The following is a 22,129-nucleotide window of genomic DNA, read 5'->3' as shown; positions in this document are numbered from 1 at the left end:
TGAGGCCGAGGAGGATGGGGGCTTGGATGGAGTCCAATGGGGCCGCTACCCGCGCGGCGTGGCCCGGCGTAGCCCAGCGTAGCCAGCCCGGCCTGCACCCGCGGGACTGGCTCGGTTAGACAAACCCGCCACCCCGAACCACCATTCCTTACGTGCCACGGGCGTGGGCCGTGCGCAGCCGAGGCGGCAGAGACACGCTGTAAGGACTAAGGACCCCACTAATCCTTAATCCCGGCGCGTAATCACAGGTGGACGTCACGTGGAGCCGAGGCAGCCCTTAAATCGAACAATGGCCGGGAAAGGAAGGGCAAAGGGCCTCGTTACTTCGCGAGCTGCGCCGGGGAACGACTGCCAAGACTCGTCTGGAACGACCGTGCCGGCTGTAACGACGGTAACGACTGTGACTCCAGCGACTGTAACGACTGAAACAACGACGGCAACGAATGCAACGACGGTCACGAATGTACAACGAATGTAACGACAGTAACGACGTTAACGACGGTAACGCCTGCAATCGATGTAACGAATGTAACGAATGTAACGACGGTAACGCCTGCAATTGATGTAACGAATGTAACGAATGTTACGACGGTAATGCCTGTAACGAATGTAACGAATGTAACGACGGTAACGAACGACTGCAGCGGAACGATGCCCACTTGGGCCGGCGAATCAGAGTGGATTGAACGCAGGTGGGGCGGGGGGTGGGGGTGAAATGGAAATAAAGGACGGATGGGCCGGCGGTCAATAAACCGGACACGGATGATTGAGGAGGCGGATTCGAGGAGAGGGGGGCGGGGAGGGGGCTGTTCGAAGAGGTCGGACAAGGATAGGCCCCGCTGCCAGATGGAAATTTACTGTGCGTGCACCTAGGCCGTGGCGTGGCGGGGCCCGGCCGAGGGCGGCGGAGCGCGGCTGGCTTGAAAGATATTGGTTTCCGCGGCCCAGGTCCCTGGTGGCAGCGCCGGCAACGCCCCCGACGCCCCCCAGTGCCGGCAGCCCCGGCACCAGGAGGCAGGTTGGTTTGGTTCCCGTTGGTTCGGTCCCTAAGAAGAGGGCATTACCTCAGCGCCACTTCGGCGGCCGAGTCGGCGGCGAACCCTCAAATGGGATTGGATGGGAGGGAAGGAAGACTAAATGTAAAATCTGGAAATTTCCATGCGGCCCCCGCCCCGCCCCGCCCCGCCACACCAAGGCAGCAAGCTCCACGTCGTGGGAGGAGCCATTATTCCGAGAACGGAATCCGGGCAACACATTAGAATCCCCCGCCAGGCCACGGCTGGCTGGTCGCCGCTCGTCCGGGTTCGCGGCCCGCTTGCCTACCTCGCGAAACGAGCACGCGCGGAATGAAAATCGGTTATTTATCCAGAGTCTGCCGTCGACGGCCGCCGCGGTCAACCCCTTCCCTGCAGGGCCCTGCGAGCTTCCCGGAGGTTCGTGGAGGTTTCCGAAGGCTGCTGCAGGATAATTTATACCCGGGGCTCGTGCGGCGCGCGCGCCACACACACACACACACACACACACACACACACACACACACACACACACACACACACTGACCGGCCGGGGGTCGCGTCAGGACGCTGTGCAATTTCGCCGGCTTGCTGCTGCTGCCATTGTTGTTGCTGCTGCTTTCCATTTTACGATGTATCGCCGTCCACGTGGTCGTTGTTTTTGTTGTTGTTGAGGCCCGGCCGGGCGATTCGTCTCGAGAGCGGACGCCGAGCCAGGTAACTATGCTATAATGAGATACCTGAACAGCCCCCCCGCCCCTCCTGGAGGAGGCTAACCCGACCCTCTTGAGCAGCAAACGCCTCACCAGCCGCGCGGCGTGGCATGGCGTGGTGTGGCGTGGCGTGGTGCGGTGCGGCGTGCCACGCCCTGCCCCGTAGTGCTCTACCCCCAGCAACACCTTCCCGAGCGCCGCATCCGTTCCCGGCCACTTCCGGTGCAGAATCATAGTGCCACGGGTTATTGTTTCCGGGAAGGAAAAAAAAGGATGAAAACAACAACATGGATGGGACCACGCGATACCGGTGGCCCGGCCCGGCCCGGCTCGGCCCGGCTGCCTCCGGCCTGCCGCGGCCCGCGCCGCGGGGTGGGGTGAGATTGAAAGAAAGAATCGTTCCGGGCTGCAATATTCCACCGCGGCATCGCGGCAGCGCGGAACAGAGTGGGGGCGCACAGTGGGCCAGAAGACAGGTAGAGGCGGACAAAACTCTAGACGCGTTTTGAGCTGCAGAGTCGCTTTTAGAGGACACGACTGCAGCTCAAAGCGCGCCTAGAGTTTCATCCACCTCCACCGGTCTTCTGGCCCACTGTGCGGAGTGCCGTGCCGCCCGACCGCGCCAACTTGGGACTTGATGAACGGGCCGCACAATTAGGAGACGCAAAACTTGGCGATTAGACTTGTTTCAGGTGCAGCCCCCTCCCCCTCCCCCGACTAGGCACAACAGGCAAGAAGGCGCGCACCTTGCGCGAAACACCAGTAAATCATGGGGCGCCTGATAGGCCAGGCTCGCCGGGCTCGCCAAGGCTTGCCGGCTCAAGTTTTGTTTTCGCCAAGCTGTCGGGTCGCGCCAAGCGCGGGCCTGCTGCCAGTTAGGCGGTCGCGGCCTCGGCCAGGACCAGTAGGGCTAGGACCAGCAGGACCAGGACCAGCAGGACCAGGGCAGGCAGGCTGATTCTCATGGTTGCCTCGTCGCTATGCCTCTGTCACACTCGTGGGTCCCCCAAAAGGGTGTGAAAGAGACAAGGCAAGGAAGCAACCACTCTCCGAAATCGCTCGAAAGAGCACCAGGCTGGCCAAGAGACTCGCGGGACATGCTTGTTTCCGTGAGGAGCCCGAGCCGCGCCGTGCCGGGCCGTGGGGTGCGGCACGTCCCAAACACCTGCGTCTGGTTACAGAGACACACGTCGAATCGAGAAGTCTTCGGCACGCTCGCGCCAGCAGGCTACACTGCCATTGCCAACATGATGCAGTGTCTGCCTTACTTCCTACTACACTCTAAATGTTCTACAGTGAAGATTCTCCATTTTATGGTGGTGCAGCATCGGAGCGTGGCGCGGAGCGTGGCGCGGAGCGTGGCGTGGAGTGTCTCGCTGGTGCCCCGCCTGCTCGCACACGTCCTAAAAGTTCTCATCAAACTTTGGGCATCAAGCTCCACTCGCTTCGGGTCTGCTTGTCTTGGATGCTAGCACCACCCTCATGTCCCTTGCTGATCCGTTCTCCCTCCCCCCCCCCTTCCCCTCTCGCATCCCGTCCGAAAGAACTCAGGCGCACGTCACTGGAACAGAGCGGCTTCAAAGCAGCAGCTCGCAACGCGCACCTTTACAGCGGCATGGGGATGCTGCTGGGACGTAGGCAGCTGTGGCTTATTTGCGTGAAAACAACAACTACACCGTCTCGCTTTAAAAAGTAGGAACGCTTGTTCGCTCGCGTAGACAGACCGGGAAAGGCACGGAGACACTCTTACATCTCACTACTCTCTCTCTCTCTCTCTGAACAGCTATTACTCTGCCGGGCACGTACTTGCTGACCTGCTAATGTCGCTTCAAAGAGCTTAGCTCAGAACAATCGCTTAGCACATTTGCAGACGAGCAGGGAAGCTAAAAACTTAGCAGACTTGCTTTAATTTGCGTGTGTAATAAATTAAGCGCGCTGCTAACGCTCTTACTGATCACGACCCAGCTAGGATCATCCTCCCTAATTCCTCGCAGTAGGACGCAGACCGGGGGAAAGGAACATCGGCATAAAAGTCTGGGTCGATCCGATTCTACTCGTCTTGCTCTCTCCTGCTCCTAGCTTGGCCTGCTCTCTGCACTGGCTAAGGTTCTTCCATTCGCTAAGAACAGGGCGTTGATTAGCACCATCCTGCACCTGAGAGAGCAGAGCGACAAGGACAATAAAGTCACTCTTCTTTTTTCATTGCGACCTTTGTTATTTTTTAAGTGCGCTCTCTCCACGCGCGCGCGCGTGAGTTGGCCTGCCAATGACAGGCCCGTGACAACGAGTGCACAAAACGGAAAAGAAAAAGAAATGCAGTAAAAAAATATACAGAGACAAGAAAAAAAAAACGCACACACAGGCTTTACACGCACGCGGCCATACATCACGGCGAAACAATCCTTCCGAATGAATCGTTTTGCTGGTCGTCAATTATTTTTTTTACGTCTGTGTATTGTGCGAGAGAGAGAGAGAGAGAGAGAGAGAGAGAGAGAGAGAGAGAGAGAGAGAGAGAGAGAGAGAGAGAGAGACAGACAGAGAGGGGGGAGGTGACTGCCCCGACGTGTGACGAGGCAGACAGGATGTGGCTGGTGGAGGAATTCCCTCCAACTTCGGTCGGAACGCGCGGTTCAAACCCACCGCCGCCTCGGCCGCCCCACTGCCAAATGAAGTCCTAAACGCCCGGTCTCCAATTGCGTCTTTGATGAGACGGCGCGGGGGGGGGGGGGGGGGGAGGCGCAGTGCGGCAGCTGCGACACTCAGTGAAAGTTGTCGGGAAGTAGAAGGGGCGGGGAATCAATGGCTTAGCGAAGACAGTGGCCGCTGCTGCGGACCCGCCGCGCCGCCCAGTCCAGCCGCGGTCATTGCCACTTCTCGACGCCCCGCGACGCCCCGCGACGCCCCGCGACGCCCCGCCACAACGCGGAGACCGGCAGGACAGTGGTACTCGGGGCACGCGCGGCTCTGCGCTGCCGCGTGGCGTGCCGGGGCTTGTGTCTGGGCGCCGTGGACAGCGGAGCACTGGTGCCCTCCTCCATATTCAAGCCACACACCCTGTCGCGGGGCGGGAGGGGCCGGCGAGGGTGTCGAGGGGCAACGGATCATCGCGGCCACACCTGCTGCCTCGGAGTCAAGCGGGCCGAAGGGTCGCCGAGGGTCTGGTCACACGGGTCGGATGACGGGTCGGGCGAGCGGCCAGAGGGTCGCGCGGGTCGCGTTTTTGAAATGCTGGCGACTAGGGGGCGATTCAGGTCGTCCAACGCATGCGTGAAAGGTTGAATCGTTGAAAGTTCGAAGCAGGGTCGAAGAGTCGAAGGGTTCAAGGGTCAAAGCGTTAAAGGGTCGAAGAGTCGAACTGGTGCTGTGGGTATCGGTATAGGATTGCCTCCACTGGTAATGGCGGGTTGCCGGCTCCAGTGTCGTTTTGAATTTGCCCTGGGCCCGGCTAGGCACGGCCTCCCCGATCTACCGCAACGCTGGCGCGCGCTGGCGCCGCGTGAGGCCGCTGTGGGGCACAGTGCCACCGCCACGGCGCGCCACGGGCTCAGTCGGCCGGCCGCGCTAGCTACGCGCTGGCGGCGCAATCTCAAATGAGATCGGACCTACTCGTAAGCCGCGCTGGACGAGGAGATGCACCCTGCCACGCCACGCCCCGCCCCGCCCCGCCCCGCCCCGCCCACGCCACGCCACGGCACGCCACGCAGCCGGTACGCTGTGACTAGACTCGCATTAACTGCGAGGCGGCGCCGCGGACGGGCAAGCAGGCCGGGCGGGCGAAGGCGTCGCCAAACGAAAGTGAAAGGAGGGGGGTTTTTTAATTAAAGGGATGATCGCGCCGGAGACGCGCGCGACCTTCCAGATAAGGCGGCGCGGCGGTGGCCGAGTCGGTAGGGGCGATGCTGCCGGAGCCGAGCGTCGCGGGTTCGATTCCACTCAGCCGCGGCCGTTCGAGTTGGAACGACAGTGCCGCCCGGTGGCCGAGTGGGTTGGGGCGTGGCCTCCGGAGGCCGAGGTCGCGAGTTCGACACCACTTAGCGGCGGCCGTCTTCGCCCTTGTCGGCGCGCGTGTCGGCGACGTGTCGGCGACGTGTCGCCGGAGTTTGGCTGCGGCGGCGCTGCGGGTCGCAGTGCCACCCGAGTCGGCCATTCATGTGGATTGCCATCTTCACCTCCCTTTGAGCCGCAAAGTTTGCCAAGGGCTGGCGGGGCTGGCGGGGCTGGAGGGCGGCCGGGCGCTTTCGTCCCTTTGGTGGCACATCAATGGCCGGGCCCCGTCTTTTCTGCTCTACTTCTATCAGTAATCTCCTCCGAGTTCCATCACTTTAAACGCAGCGACGCGACGCTCGACGCTCACGTAAGTCGTACAACTTAGATTGAGTCGCGTTCGAGACGTCGAGCAAATGACAAAGGGAATACTCAGCCAAGTTTCTTTTGACTCGTTGGCCTTAGGCAGCCTTTGGGGCCCTAGGCAGGCCGAGCCGCGCGCCCTCTATCGCCCGTCGATCGCCGCCTTTTTGACACAAGTTTAATGGCAATGACAGTCGCCGAGTGCAGACCGAGAGTCGTTACCATCGCTCTGACTCTCTCGCACTCATGGGGCGTTCGGCATAGGTGCGAGAGAGACAGAGCGATGAAGATACTCTCAGAATCGGTCGGCTCAGGGTCTTCATCAGAGCCTCCAGCAGCCTGGAAGCCTTCCCAGTGGGGCGACCGGGCACCGTGAACGGCTTTGCTTAGCTAACTCGCATCGCGTTGGAGCGCCGCCTTCTTTTGCGATCCCAAGCCGCGCGGAACCCCGCGGCCAAGGCGGAAACAACTGCCACTAGCGCGGGGGCCGACGCGGGCGTAAATTAGTTCGAAAAAGAGCGCGAATTACGACAGATAAATTTCCCTCGACGTAAATGAGTGCGGACGAAGCGAGGGCTCTCCCCCTCTCCGTTTCCGTTTGCCACTATCACCCCCGCCCCGCCTTGCTGGAGCGTCGGCACCTTGCCCGTGTTGGTTCACTTCGACTGACCCACCATTTCGTTCCCGCCAAACACGCGAGGCTGGTCAGCGCAGCGCACGCATAATTTCAAAACGTTCTCAGCAGACTGATTCAGTAGCTGTCTCTCTCGCACCGTGGGAGCGAGAGAGACAGAGCGAGGAAAACGACTCTCGGAGTCAGTCTAGCGTTTTTGGCAGTGTTTTTGCCGGGGCAAAGGGTGTGCCGGCCGGACTGGACTGAGTGGCCGGGGCTCCATGGCACGGCAGAGCGCGGCACGGCACGGCACGGCACGGCACGGCGCGGCGACCTTCAGATTCCACGTCCTGCTCGTAATTCGGGGCTGGGATCCGAGGGCCCATCCCTCCGCTAGGGTCTGCGGCGTCCGCCCCCTCCCCCTTTTTCCTCTCCCACGTCACTCCTCTCTCTCTCTCTCTCTCTCTCTCTCTCTCTCTCTCTCTCTCTCTCTCTCTCTCTCTCTCTCTCTCTCTCTCTCTTCCTCGGAGCCCCACCGGCAGTGCGGAACATTAGTTCCATCATCTGTCGAGAGGGACGATCGGTCGGCACCATCTCTCCTCTCCCCCCTCCCCCTCCCCCCATCCTGTCCACCGCCCGTCCTCACACCGCGTCGAACCGCACAACAACCTTGCCGCCCCCCTCCCTTCCACACCCACAAACTTTGCCAATAAATAAACTGTTTCTCAAATCAAGCCGAGAGGTTTCCCCCGCGCGCCAACCGACTGAGGGCGGTAAGACGTGGCGAAGGGCTCGAAAGGGGGGGGGGGTGCGTTCCGAGTGAAGGACGCACGCAGTCACTGCGCGGCCGGACGGGACACTAAGCAGACAGGCGCGAACGGCAAGCCGAGGGGTTCTTTGAGGGCGGTGGCGCGCAAGACGCTGACTGCTGTCCCGGCTGCAGGCTGATTCCGAGAGTCGTTTCCGTCGCTCTGTCTCTCTCCCACTCACGGGGCGTCCCCTGTAGGTGCGAGAGAGACAGCGCGACGAAACCGACTCTCGAAATCAGTGTGCCGGTCCACTCGCACGGTAACGTCGGCCGAGACACGGCGGGCCGCCCATCAGGGAGTCCTGAATGAGGCCCTTGTTGACAAGGGCCCCGGCCGGACACCGCCGGTTTGATCTAATTTCAACTGATCCGGCCGCTGCGGGAGTTGGCCGCAGCCCCCTGCCCGTGCCACAGTGGGCCAGAAGACCAGTGCAGGCGGCCGAAACTCCAGACGCGCTTTGAGCTCGAGGGTCGCTAAACAGCACCCGAATCTAACGTGTGACCCCACCAATGGATTCCTCATTCGGAGAGCAATCCATTGGTGGGGTCACACGTTCGCTTTGAGTCCTATTCAGCGACTCTGGAGCTCAAAACGCGTCCGGCGTTTCCTTCTGGCCCACTGTGCGCTCCGCGGTGCGCCCCCTTTGTACTCACGGTTCATGTCGAGGCGCACGGAGGACGTGACGGGCGCGGCCAGCATGTTGTTGGAGGCCTTGCAGGTGTACTGCCGGTTGAGCTGCTTGCGCTGCAGGTGCTCCAGGCGCAGGACGTTCTGGACGCGCCGCTCCGAGCGCCGCTCGTAGGAGTCGTCCAGCATCACGTTGTCCGTCCACCACGTGACGCGCGGCTGCGGCCGGCCTGCGGGAGGAAATTAGACGACACTGTAGGGAAACACTGCAGAGTCAAAAAAAGAAAAAAAAAAAAGGATGAAATTTGGGCTTGTTTTCGCCTCTCCACGGCCCGGCCGGTCCGAAACCCCCCGCTTCCAAATGAGTCGGCGACTTCTTTGTGTGGCACGCTGCAAGCGCGCCAAAACTCCGGCCACATAAAGCAGGAGATGAAGGAGGAGAAACCAAAGGGGCGGCTTTCAGCGGCCATATACCCCCCCCCCCTCTCCCTCACCCCCACCCGCTTGCGCCCACCCCCGAGTGTTCATCGGGAAAGTCAAAGAACGCTCCGTCCGCGCGTGTTTGTGAGTCGGCCCGCAAGATTTCTGCTCGTTCCCCCGGCAAGTAGGCAATTTGTGTGTCACCGCCTCCCACCGCGTCGAGCCCAGCGCGCCCAGCGCGCCCGGCCGCACGTCATGCATGTTGCATATTGTGCGGTCCTCTCTCTCTCTCTCTCTCTCTCTCTCTCTCTCTCTCTCTCTCTCTCTCTCTCTCTCTCTCTCTCTCTCTCTCTCTCACGTCATCGGCGCTGTCCTCCCCTGAATCGAGGGAATCCTGCCGAGCCGACGGCGTGTCAGGGGTGTTTGACGCTCGAGCGACGCTCAAGAAAAAGAAAAAAAAGAAAAACCCGCAAAATTTGCATTTTGTATCGGAATTGCGGCGGTGCACTGTAAACTCGTGATGGAAAACGCGGCGCAACAACGTGTTCCACTTAACGTTGCAACTGTGTCATGCATTTCGCCCAGCGCACATATAACACAAGGAGCTGCAATAGCGCAGTGCGGGTCTGCATGCAGTAAATTGTAAAGTTGGCGGACCTGCTGCAGCGCCGTGGTGGCCTGGCGTGGTGTGGCCTGGCCTGGCGCCGGCCGGGCCCTCAACGCATCCTATGCAGCCTAGGCCCTAAGCCCCTCGCCGCAGTTTACACAAGCACACACACGCACACACACACACACACACACACACAAGGGCCGGCACTAGAAAAGTTTAAAATTATCACCCCGCCTAACCTGCTTTGCGGTTTTGGCCCGCAGGCCGCTCATTTCCCCTACTACGCCAAATGGCCGGACACAAAAGGACCCCCGTCATCGCTTACCTCCGGACGCCTCGCAGGTGATCTCCACGGTGTCGCCCTCGTTGTAGGGGCCCAGGATGTGGTGCCGGATGTGCTCCCCTCGGTTGTCCATGATGAGGAGCTGCTCAGGGGGCACTGTGAACACAGACAACAAAAACACCCGTTAGACTCTTTCGTTTTGCTGTTGCTGGCTTGCTTTTGCGCTGGATAGGGGTGGCGGCCAGCGCTCAGCGGCCCAGAAGACCGGCGGAGGCGGCAAATATTCTGGACGCGTTTTGAGCTCTAGAGTCGCTAAACAGGACTCGAAAAAGTGTGACCCCACCAATGGATTCCTCGTTCGGAGAGCAATCCATCGGTGGGGTCACAGGTTTGGTTCGAGACCCATTTAGTGACTCTGGAGCTCAAAACGCGTCAAAACGCGTCTCGAATTTTTGCCGCCTCCACCGGTCTTCTGGCCCACTGTGCTCCTCTATTCTCCAACTCCACCACGGCTCGGCGCCTCACACCGAGGAGTGCTTATTAAAATGATTAGCCACGGAGCATGCGGATCTTTGATAATTCAAAAGGGCCAAGGCCAAAGACACCAGCGAGGGCCGCACCAAAAGACCCTTGAGTGCTCCGCACTGAAAAAAGGGAAAAAAGGCAAGGAAAGGGAATGTTCATTTAAAGATGCTAAATGCCGGGCGAAGGGTGATTTTTTGAAAGAAAACGGGAAAGAAAGAGGGGCAATATTCTCATGCCGAACACAGGAAGTTAGTTGGCTGTAACGGTCAGCTAACGGCAGCATAGCCAGGACATAACCTGTTGATCTTCATATTACCAGACCAAGAGGCACGAGATCGCTCCAAAGGTCATTTTTCGAACAGCTAGAGACGCGGAGCTGATAAGCAAGTGAGGCTTTGTTGGCAATCTTTTTTTTTTCAGGAGATCGAATTTTTTTTCTCATGCAGCACACTTTCTTTGCCTGCGATGAGGCTATCGCACGTTATTAGCATAGGACCCCGCTCACATTGTTGGGCAACGCAAAAAACAAGGCCGCAGCGGGGAGGGACGGAGAGGAGAAGGGGTATAAACAAAGCACCCGCTAAGGTGTTTTGGTGCTCCTTCTCTGCTGTTATACAGGTTCCAGGCCTCACAGGTGGCTACAGACTGGAGCGCGAAATTCCCTCGAAAGGTGCGAGACCCGTGTGTCGGCAGCAGCGACGACAAGACTGGCCCACCTCGCTGGCGACAGCTCCCAAGATTGAAAGCAGGACCCTGCCGAACTTGTCACGGGGCCAAATTGAAAACACAACACAACAACGGCCGGCGACACACGCGCGGCTCGTCACGGCCCGGCTGCCGCACCCATTTGAGAAACGCGAATTGTGAACTTGGTTCCCGCCCAAAAGTTTGGAGTGGTGGATCCGAAGGGTGGATCCGCCGTTAATTCGGGCCGCTGTCGGACGGCTCTGTTGTCGGACGGATTTGTTTGCGTCCCACTGACTGTTGACACGGCGATTCGCATTGCTGTGCACATTGGCCGCCGATAATGCTCCGTTCAGCGATACGAGTCAGTGGCGCAGCAGCGGTGAAAATGTTCCATATTATGGTGGTGCAGCTGACCTCGTAACATACCATTGAGAATTCACTGTACCTTATAGATATTTTGACGAATTTTGTTGGTATTATGGAGAAAATCCTCACCACATATTAATGTTGGACGCTTTTCCAATCTGGCAACCTGGCACGGAAGAGGTGAAATAACAGCCCCCCCCCCTTCCCGGCCTTCTCGCCACCGAATTTGTTTTAATTCTGTGCCCCGACGGCGTCTGATGACGACAACCCAATTTTCTGCCAACAGGTCAGGCTGGCGGGTGAGCTGCGTCAAAACTTTGATCACAACGAAGGGAAACTCTTTGCTTTTGTTGGCCCGCTTTGCGGCGTTCTCGCTGCCGTTGAACGTTTTAACAGATTCTGCGCTGTCGCCCCCCCCCCCCCCCCCCCCGTTCGTTGGCCGGCCCGGCCCGCCCTCAGGCCCGCCTAGGACCGGGCGAACGGGCAAGTGGGTTGTATTTCATATTCTGGCAACTGCCCAAACAACGCCACAGGGAATTCCCGAATCCATGAATTTAAGTTTTGCCATCAATTGGGCCCGGACCCCACCCGGCCAACTTCATGCACTTCGCACACACCTTTCAGAGCCAGGTCTTTCGCCCCAGGCCCTTTGGCGCGGCTGGCATGGCTCCTTGTCACCCTTTTTTCCGCTACGAGGAAAGCGTGCGTGTGGAGCCGGGGAAGTGGGTCAAGGGAGGCGGGAGGCATGGAATGCCGGAGTCGCTCAGTCACCTGGGAAGCGTGCGGTTAGCCAGGCGGCATGTCTGAGCCACTGCAGACTTCTCCAGCCATCTTCCATCATCTTTCTCAAAACGATTTTAGCCCTTACAAACACACGTAGCTTGTCATAACAAAGTATTTTGAGCATACACATGCTTACAAAGAAAATACCTTGTAATTTATGAAACTAAATTCTTCGTAAAACAAACTTGTTCGTTCTTATGCTCTAAATTCTTCGTAAGGTTTCAAGCGTGATGATTTTCATTGACACCGTGCTTTTTAAACGATGGAGGTGGAGTCAGACAGTGGGCAAAACCAGCAAATTTCCAAAGAAAACGTCAAATAAAAATGCGATTTGTGGCATGCTCTCCTCCGAGATGATTGAGCCGTGTCCAACCCTAACCTCACTTCACGACGTCTCCGACCGGATTCTCTCTCCCGCTGAGAAGTCTGCGACGGCAGTCTGCTCAGGCGCTGTCAAGGGGGTCAAGCGAGACACTCTGCGAGGACCGGCCTGCATTAAACATGGGCTGCTGAGTGAATATTTGAAATTACCAGCACCTGGGAATAAAGCGACATCGCGGATGGCGGGACCGCGAGGCACCGCGAGGCACCGCGAGGCGGACACGGAAAGCGACTTAGGTAGTGCCAGGCCTGGGCCAGGCCTGGGCCGAGGAGGGTTGCCAACCTCACCCACCTTGCCACCCCAGAATTCAAAACAAAGAGGGAAACTTTGGGGCGATGTCATCGCAGTGACAAATGCGGCCCTTAATGGAATTGTGAAAACAAGGTGGCGGAGCCGCGCCGCTCTTTTATTTACTAAAGCGAGATCCTTCTGGCATCCTAACCTCATGCCGCCAGGCCGCGCCGGGCCGCGCCGGGCCACGCCGGCCACCCGGGCCACGCCGGGCCACCTCGGCCACGCCGGGCACGCCGGCCACGCCGGCCACGCCGGCCACGCCGGCCAGCCGGCCACGCCGGGCCACGCCGGCCGCCCGGGCCACGCCGGGCCACGCCGGGCCACGCCGGCCACGCCGGGCCACGCCGGGCCACGCCGGGCCGGCGGCGGGACTGATCAAGCAGATGGATAACGAATAAAAAAGGCAAAAAAAGGCATCAACGATAAAATAAAGACGGGAACCCCGAAGAGGCAGAAGGGAGGTTAAACCAGGAGGATAAATAAAAGGGGACTGGAAAGCACACACTCAATCGTCGGCGGCTGGAGAAGGCTGGAGCAGCAGGCTGGAGCAGCAGGCTGGATCGGGGTGGCGCCCGTTCCTCCCTCATAGATCCGCAGTAATCCGTTTCGTTGCGACGCGAGGTTCTCGCGAGCGCCGCCAGAGGGCGGGCCGGCGGGCCGGCGGAGTGGAGTCTTGTTGGCCGGGGTCAGCCTTTCTGGGTCAGCATTGTCATGGCCGGCAGCAAACACCGTCCCCGGGACGCGCATGCAGCACTGCTACACCGCAAGACACTGCCGCATAAAATTGGCGACTTATCGACTCTGCGGCGCTGCGGTCTGGCCGCCCCGACTTCTGGCCGAGCGCGCGGCACAGCCGAGGCACAGCCCAGGCACAGCCCAGGCACAGCCCGCGCGGATTAAGGCGCCTTTTATACTTATTTATATCGCTGATCGGTAAAGGGAAAGTTCCTTTATAAGCCGCTGCCTCCAGCCCGTGCTTTATGACCAAAAGTTGCGCCCGTGAAATCGGCGCAGTGGGACCGGCCCCCAAAAAAAGCGTCATCAATATGGGAAAAAATAATAACAACAAAAACAAGACTCGGCCATTTTCATTTTCCCGCCCATGCCACCCAAAGTGTGGGTGTTTCGGAAGGGGCAATCCCGCTGAAGGGGGGAAGGAAAAAAAAACACACTGGAGAAATTTCGCCAGAGAAGGCTATTCCACTCTCTCTGTCTTTCGTTCCGGACGGAACCAACAGCTCTAAAAAGAATCACAGCATAGGAAGCGAAAAAAAAAAAGTGAAGGTTGAAAAAAAGGCGGGGCACCCCGGCACCGCCACCGCGCCCTCTCATCCCTTTAGATTCCGTATCTCGACTTCGCAGCGCCTCGCCGCTCCGCCTCGCCGCCCCGCGGGCCGTGGGCCGAGACCGTGGGCCGAGACCGTGGGCCGAGACCGTGGGCCGAGACCGTGGGCCGAGACCGTGGGCCGAGACCGTGGGCCGAGACCGTGGGCCGAGACCGTGGGCCGAGACCGTGGGCCGAGACCGTGGGCCGGAGGGCTGGCTGTCACACGGCCAACCGGCACCATAATTCGCCTTCTCGCGCCCCGCCCCGCCCAATTATTCCACACTGTATAGACAGCCACCTGCAGGCCTACCGTCTCCCTCGCACTCACGCGCGGCGTCCCGTGCGAGGAAGACTGTTCTTCTGGGCCGGCTCGTTGTTTGGGCCACGCGGCGCCACGCCCGCAGCGATTTGGACGCGTTTCAACTTTATCCATCCTCGCTTAGCGACGACGACGGAAGGCCCGAAGGGCCCAAAGGGCCTCAGCCTTAAATTTATGGCTCATTTTTATTACCGTGAGCACATGCGCGGACATGGGACGTGCATGGCAGGCCCCGTTCTGGGCCAAATTCGGTGAAAACGAGCAAGTGTTGAAAGAGAAAGAATTTGTGAGTATGTACTTAATGTTTATGTACTTTCATTGTCCATAACTAGTGTTATATTTGAGCACATGTAAGCTATGTACAAATCAAATACATCAATCAGACACAATATCTCGAAAAGAGAGAGAGAGAGATGGAGAAAACGGAGAATAAAACGCACGAAATGCAGCCGCCGGATTCGATTGTTGTAGCCCGTCTCGCGTGTCGCAGAGGCAGTGCCTTGCAGTGCCTTTGCTGCGCCCGCCCGCCCGTCTCTCTCTCTCTCTCTCTCTCTCTCTCTCTCTCCTCTCTCTCTCTCTCTCTCTCTCTCTCTCTCTCTCTCACTCTCTCTCTCTCTCTCTCTCTCACCGTCTGACGAATGAGCGTCTGCTTGAAAACAATCCCGCTGCATCTGCGCTGCCGGAATGGCCCCACTCCACTGCCTTCACCTCCAGCGTGGCTCTCCAGCAGGCAGATTCAGAACAGCGCGCCTCTGTCTCTCTCGCACCCCGGCGGAGCGCCCCGTGAGTGCGAGAGAGACAGAATGCACTTTTCGGAATGAGGCTGCAGTGTGCTAGCCATCCGTCGGCTGCCGATAGCGAGTCGAAGCGAGCCGAAGCGTGAGGCGCCCGTTCCTCCGGTTCCTTTCCATTCACACAGACGTTCCGCCTCCGCCGCGTTCCTCCGGGAACTGGGGCACAACTTGTGGGATTGAGCTCGTGTCGCAGACCGTCCCAGGCCGTCCCAGACCGTCGCAGACCGTCGCAGACAGGGTGGCAAAGCTTGCAGCCAAAATGTGAGCCTGCATCTCGAAGTGTGCGCGAAACCGCACTGTGCTGCCCCCCCCCCCCCCCCCCCCCGCCTGCTCACCAAAACTGTTTCCGAAATTTCCACCCCGAACAGTTATGTGAGTTCCTCCATGCTGAGTTTCCACCAAGCCACAGCTAACAACGGGACATTTTCGTTATTTGAGTTCTCGACCATTTTGGGGCAGCGCTAAAAACAGTTAGCAAATCCAACTATTATTTTAACAGACTTTAATTTGCTGTCCTGATAAACACTCTGTGGTTTCAATTCGCTCCACACTCCTAGATAAACGGTGAAAGGCTGCACATCATGGTGAAGATTTTCTTCACAAAAGAGACGAAATTCGTCAAATTATCTGTGAGGTACAGTGAATTCTCATACGTTATAAAGTCAGCTGCACCTCTATGATACATACAACTTTAAGAGTGCATAAAGATGTGGTTCATCGAAACAGCACGATTCCTGTGTTATGGCGAACGATCCGTCCCGGAGAGCAACAATCTCTTCCATGGCACCAAATCATCGACCGTGCTTCGCCTTCTCCGCGTTGCGCGAGGCCACCGTGGAGGTCGTTCTCTGAAACAAAGCCCGCGGCCAATAGCAAAGTCCAGCCACATTACCATCCCATACCTGCCCTACGGGTCCACCTTCTATGACGCTCCAACTTCGGGCCGCCTTCTTTCCGAACTCCAGCTGATATATTATTGCAAGTTAGGATGGGCTCCCCTCCCCGTCCTGCTCCTCCTGTGTCTCGCTCTCGCTCCTACACTGCGAACGACGTGGCCCCGGCCGGGGCCGCTCTGCCTCGGCTCTGCCTTCGCCGTGCCCGACAAGGACAGGTTCGACGGGAGGGCGCCCTGGGGACGGGGCGGGGGACGGGGTGGCGGCGGGGTGGGTGGCTGGGCGGCGAGGTCTTTGGACTCGGCTGGCTTGGCCTCTACGCGGCGTCGCAGGTACGACTCTCGCCGGCGGCGGCTCCTCGGGCCTCGAGCCGCCCTGGACCTACACGCTAATTGGTCTTGGCCACCGAGCACCCTGCAGCACCCATGCGGCGCGCCGAAAGGCAAGTGGACCGCCAACCGGTGCTGTAGACACTGACTCCGCAGGCATCGCTTCGTCGCTCTGGCTCTGTCGCACGCAGGGGGCGCTCTATCTCGCGGCAGGCGATTCCTCGAAACCAGGCGGCTGCAGCCTCCTCCCTGCAGACTGACTCCGAGAGTCGTTTCCGTCGCTCTGTCTCTCTCGCACTCATTGGCGTCCCGTCTGGGCGCGAGAGAGACCGAGCGACGAAAACAACGCTCAGCAGCAGTCTGCTATGCGTGCCCACCGCACCGCCTTCGCCAGGATGTGGCGTGGCCCGGCGCAGCCGGTACACTAGAAGCAGACAAAGACGCCCGAGGGCTGAGCTTCCGCAGCGTCTAATGACGTGACGCAACCCGGGGCGGCGGCCGCGGCGGCCGTGGCGTAAGCAGGGCGTTTGTTACATAACTAACGCGGCCTTGACGCCGTCACCGCGTTTTTGTTTACATTTTTCCATATTTTTTTTGTCGGCGTTGGGCCGCCGTCGCACAGTGGGCCAGAAGACCGGTGGAGACGGTCAAAATTCCGGACGCGTTTTGAGCTCCAGAGTCGCTAAATGGGACTCGAGGGGAATGTGTGACCCCACCAATGGACTGCTCTCCGAACAAGGAATCTATGGGCGGGGTCACACGATCGATTCGAGTCACATTTAGCGACTGTGGAGCTCAAGCCGTCCGGGGTTTTGACCGCCTCCACCGGTCTTCTGGCCCACTGTGCGCCGCGCAGAAAGCATGCCACCACCCCCTCCACCCCTTTTTCCGAATGCAAATTCTTGTCCGCTTCTTCTCCGCTCTTTACGCGGCCCGTCGATGCGCGGTCCTGGTTTAGTGTGTGATCAGGCTGTAATCCGGTTTCAACGCCGCCACGCCGCGCCACACCCTGAATATGCATGAGCGCCGCGAGCGCCACTCACCTGAATTAAAGGCCAACATTATTGACTTATACATGAACGGTGGCTCATCACTGTGGCAATCGGGGAAAGGGGGGAGGGTAATCCTTGAGGCATTTTACACGGCAGCGGGGTAAATCACCACCGCATCATGCCGCCGTCACCTCTCTGTCTCTCTCGCACCGTACCGCAAGTGCGAGAGAGACAGAGTGACGACACGACACTGAAAGCGCACGTGCCCGCGGAGGTCACGGCGGTGCGAACGGCCGCGCGGATGAGCCGCGACTTTATGAAGTCAGTTTTACCGGCTTTATTATTACCGCAGCAGCTACACCACCGCCACGCGGCAACGCCACTGTAGGGACTGTGGCAACCGCCAGCGCCTCATTAGCACGTACGTGATCACCCATACAGGGCACTACTACCCGCACTACACGTGCGTGTGTGCGTGCGTGTTGTGTGTGCGCGTGTGTGTGTGGGTGAGTCTGTTTCCGAATCTTAATTAGAGGGTCGGGGAACTCACCATCATGCTTCGATTGGGGACTCAATCAATAGCAGATTGCCGCGACCCGGATGGCGACGAGTCCTGCCTGACAAACAGCTGTGCCCCGCTCTCGACACGGGGTTGTCCCCCCTCCCCCCTCCCCGCCTCCTCGTGACACGAGCACTCAGCGTTCTTAGTGGTGTCGCTGCAGGCAGCACACTGTGGGCCGCCGCCACCGCCTTTACCGACACGCTATGTTCTTTCGTCCTCGACTCGAGGCGGGAGGGGGGGGGGTGTAATACACAAATCAGAAATCGACTTCCGGACACAAGAGTCCTCGGCTGTCTCCGCTCTTTCCCCCCAGTGCTGTCATTACTTCGGGCCGCTGGAAGGGGAGAGCCAAGCGGCGCGAGGACGTTGAAAAGCTTGGACTTTAAAAACAAACAAAAATATCTGGAAATACAGAAAAATCTAAAGAAAGCAACGCAAACTTCAAAACTAATTTCCCCTGAAGGTGCCCAGCTATTTAAAGGAAGATGCAGCGCAGCGGTGTGTCCAGGCCGCAGACTGACTCCGAGTCGTTTTCGTCGCTCTGTCTCTCTCGCACTAGAGGGGTGTTCCATGTAGGTGCGAGACACAGAGCGACGAAAACGACTCTCGGAATCAGTCTGCTGCGACGCTGGCTTGTCCGCTCGGGATGTGGCTCACGCTCGGCTCACGCCCTCGGGAGGGCCGCGTGGAGGGCGAAGGCGAGTCCGAAGGTCCGAAGGTCCGAAGGTCCGAAGGTCCCCGCCGTCCTTTCGAGTGGGTCCTCTCCACTGAAAGCTTCCGGGCCGACACCGGGGAGAGGGAGACCAGACAAGCCGAGGGTCGCTTTCGTCGCTCTGTCTCTCTCGCACTCATGGGGCGTCCCGTATGAGTGCGAGAGAGACAGCGACGAAAGCGACTCTCGGAGCCAGTCTGCAGGGAGACCGCACCGGACCGGAATGGAGCCGAGTGTGGCCCGACTGCCCGACTGCCAGTGCAGGCGCAGGCGGCCCACTCCCAGATTGACTGAGTCAAAAGCTCTTTCAGCCGCCGGTCGCAAAATAGCTCACGAGTGGCGGGTGGTGCGGTTGACCGGTAATTTGCGGTGACTGGGCAGGAAAGGGGTCCTGGAGGAAGGGGGTCTGTATTCGTTAATGTCCCTTCTTCAATCCCGCAGAGGAGAAGGCAAAGGCGAGAAGACGCAAAAGGCTTGTGTTTCGTGCAGTTGGCGGCGAAGGCGGCAGACTCGGTCCGTTTCGCGCACGCCATCCGAAAGCATCCTAATTCCAAGAAATGTGGCAAACTTAGTTGGCGGTATGCGCGCGCTGCGCGCACTGCCACGCCCCGCCACGCCCCGCCACGCCCCACCACGCCACGCCACGCCACGCCCCGCGCCACAGTCCTCAAGCCACGCTGGCTGGGGGAGCAAGGGAGTGTGTACTGCAAAACAAGCCAGGGGCTGTTTATGCTGTTTGAAACTCTACACCAGGGCCCTGCCGCCACCCCACCCCGCCCCGCCCCGCCCCGCCCCGCCCCGCTGCGCCACGCCGTCGCGTACATCTGGTTCGGCTGGCTGGCGCTGGTTCGGCGGGCGCTGTACATTCAAACTGGTGTCGGCCCGCTGGCGTGTCAACTCCCATCGCGTCACGGCGAGCGCATTTCCACGCCGTAACGAAGAGTGACCCGGACACGGTAACGCGACGCGAAGTGCGAGGCGCGCGCAGCGTCGCATTCCCGCAGCCGTTGCCATGGCGACGCGGACAAGTACGCCACCATAAAAATGATCAACGGGGACGCCACCGCGTAATTGTTGTCCAGCACACTGATTCCGAGAGTCGTTTTCGTCGCTCTGTCTCTCTCGCACCTATACCCTATACGCGGGCGGCACCAAGGCGGCACGTCTCGAGAGGTCCACTCCACTGATATGACCGCGAGCCCCAAATTGTGCGCTCCGAGCGAACAAAGGCTGACTTTGCAGGCGCGTGCCGTGACATGGCTAGGGTCGCCGACGTCGGGGGTGGGGTAATGGTAGGTGCCAGCTGGGGGTGGGGGCTGCAACCCGCACGTCGTGGCGTCCAAGGGGTTGCAACAGGTAACTGCCACTGACGGTGTAGTTCTTGCTGTACTCCTTCGCGTACTCCTCGGTGTACTCACGGATGACGGTGAGGTTGACGCGCGCGTTCCTGGTGGGCGAGCGTCCGAAGTCCACGCGGCAGCGGTACATGCCGGCGTCCAGGTCGCGGGCGCTCTCCACCGTGAGCTGGGCCGGGTTGTCCGCCGTCCTGAAGAAGGCCCTGCCGCCGAACGTGTCGTCGGCCCAGTGCTTGGCCTGCGACAGGGCGCCGCCCCGCGCGTCGTAGCTGCAAAACGACAAGGCGGTGAGAGAGGCGTCGCCTGCACTGCAAGTCTATTACTTTACCATCCCACTGAAAATTTGGCCTTCTGACTCTGGATTTCTCTCCAAGAATGCCAAAAGTTTGCACTCTGGCGGCCAGGGACCCCAAATTTGGGCAATCTGAGAGGGCAACGCGGCCAATTCGAATCGGAGCTTGGAGTGGCAAGAAAATTATCTAATGGATTTGTAGTGTGGCGGTTGAGCCGGGTCGCTAGGTTCAAACCTCCGTTTTCTGCACTGTTTAATTCGCTTTTGAGGCCCGCCCGCTACGCCTTGCTACGCGCGGCTGGCCCGGGTCATCTCCGTTTGCGGCCCGCCAGTGGCGCTGCACGCTGCGGGCTGGTTCCAAACGGCGCCTCGCGGCTCTGTCTCTCTCGCGCCGACACGGCACGCCGCTCGAGTGCGAGAGAGACGGAGCGACGCGTTCGGGAGCAGCCCGCGCTGGCCTGCGTGAAATGGGCCAAGTTTTCGAGATGCTCTTCGTTCCCTTCTTAATTCACACCAACTTACTAGCATCTACGCCCGCCCTGCCGCCCTGCCCTAGCCCGCTGCCCTGGGGCGCGCAGGGCGGAGACCGTTCCGCGGGGAGGTCTCGGTGTCTCATCCCCAGAACACCGATGACCCCGCCCAGCGTAGTGCCTCGCCCTAAACACCTGCCGCTCGTCAAAACGGAGCTACTTCTTGCACCCGGGTGAAAATGGGTGAAAATGCATCGGTGTTTCTGAAAGTTTATTAAGGAACCTAACAAACTCTTTGAAGTGAAGAGCTGCACACTACAAACTTAACTGTATAGCCTAGTGGACAGTTAGGTTTGTAGTGACGTGATGCTTACCTGTAGATGGGCTTGGGCGTGCCCTCCTTGAACCAGATGACGAGGGTCGCCTTGTCACCCACGATGGGCGGCGTGATGTCGCACGCCAGCTTGGCCACGCCGCCCGCCACGGCCTCCGAGTGCAGGGTCACGACTGCAACAGAAAACAACCAACAAAACCGTAAATAATTGCGCACTTCACCACGCGCAGTCCCTTTGTGTCTGCCGGGCCGCAGTCGCCGCGGTCCCAGTGCCCACTAAATGAGCCAGCACGCCACAAAGGAGCCCCCCTCCCCCCTCTCCAGCCACGACCCGCGGGCCCCGGAGCGTCCCCCAAGGAGGCAACCCCATCGGCCTGCCTGCCTTTGACACCGCCAGCGCGCGCCCTTTCCACTGCCTTGGGAACAAACTCTCGACTTTCCAGCGCACGCACACGCACACACACGCACACACACGCACACACACACCACACACACACACACACACACACACACACACGCGCGTGCTGGCACGCGCCTAATGTAAACAGGACGTCATCTCATTATTAAAATTGTTCTAGCAAGGTCCAAGCAGCAAAGCCCGGCAGAAACACGACGTAGGCGTTTTTTCGTCGACTTGTTTTTTTTACACAAGTACATGGTGTATTGGGCAGCAGGGTAATGAAGAAGAGAGAGAGAGAGGGAGAGCGTGAGAAGAAGAAGAAGAAAAAAGGAGGAAAGTGAGAGAGAAGGCAAAAAAGAGGAGAGGCAACGAGGAAAACTGTGAAATGAGAGTCCCTCCACTCCAAGAGGAGGCCGGGCCGGGCCTTGCTGGCCGTGTGGGAAGCGCCTGCAACAACGGCAGTCGGCAACCCCAGGGCAGGCCTGTCCGCCGGGCTGCCTACCTCCCAGGCGCTCCAGGGACCGCGCTCAATACCAAGATTGTGCTGGAGGGTCCAGCCCAGCCCGGGCCAGCCCCGCAGACCGATTCCGGGAGTCGTTCTCGTCGCTCTGTCTCTCTCGCACCAGGGCGGGCGCCTCGTGAGTGCGAGAGAGACAGAGCGACGAGAACGACTCTCGGAATCAGTCTGCCTGGCGGTGCTGGGCCGACGGCCCTCGCGCGCTCCGCGGCTCCGCGGTGGAGGGCGTGTGAGTGTATGTGTGCGCTGTTTACAGTCCGACTTGCCCGGCAACGAGCCCCACACAAACATCGGGCGTTTAGGGCCGGCCCCAGTACTCGGTGCGATTGCTCCCTTACGGACAGTTGCGGGTCCTGCCGAG

General features: G+C 59.5%; 1 protein-coding gene across 1 annotated transcript in view; it reads right to left on the bottom strand.

Moving 5' to 3' along the window:
- Nucleotides 1-21,508, bottom strand: part of LOC117643982 (nephrin-like) — a 68,998-nt gene extending 47,490 nt beyond the window's left edge. Inside the window, exons 1-5 of the mRNA XM_034383168.1 lie at nt 21,499-21,508; nt 20,892-21,024; nt 19,762-20,024; nt 9,478-9,591; nt 8,149-8,352 (exon numbers count right to left, since the gene is read on the bottom strand). Of these exons, the coding sequence (XP_034239059.1) occupies nt 8,149-8,352; nt 9,478-9,591; nt 19,762-20,024; nt 20,892-21,024; nt 21,499-21,508 (724 nt within the window). The remainder of the gene's footprint in view (nt 1-8,148; nt 8,353-9,477; nt 9,592-19,761; nt 20,025-20,891; nt 21,025-21,498) is intronic.
- Between the last annotated feature and the right edge of the window lie 621 nt (nt 21,509-22,129).

Source organism: Thrips palmi, unplaced genomic scaffold (assembly GCF_012932325.1).
Source record: "Thrips palmi isolate BJ-2018 unplaced genomic scaffold, TpBJ-2018v1 HiC_scaffold_17, whole genome shotgun sequence".
NCBI lineage: Eukaryota > Metazoa > Arthropoda > Insecta > Thysanoptera > Thripidae > Thrips > Thrips palmi.
Note: the sequence above shows the minus strand (reverse complement) of the source record. Positions and strands in the feature narration are given on the sequence as shown.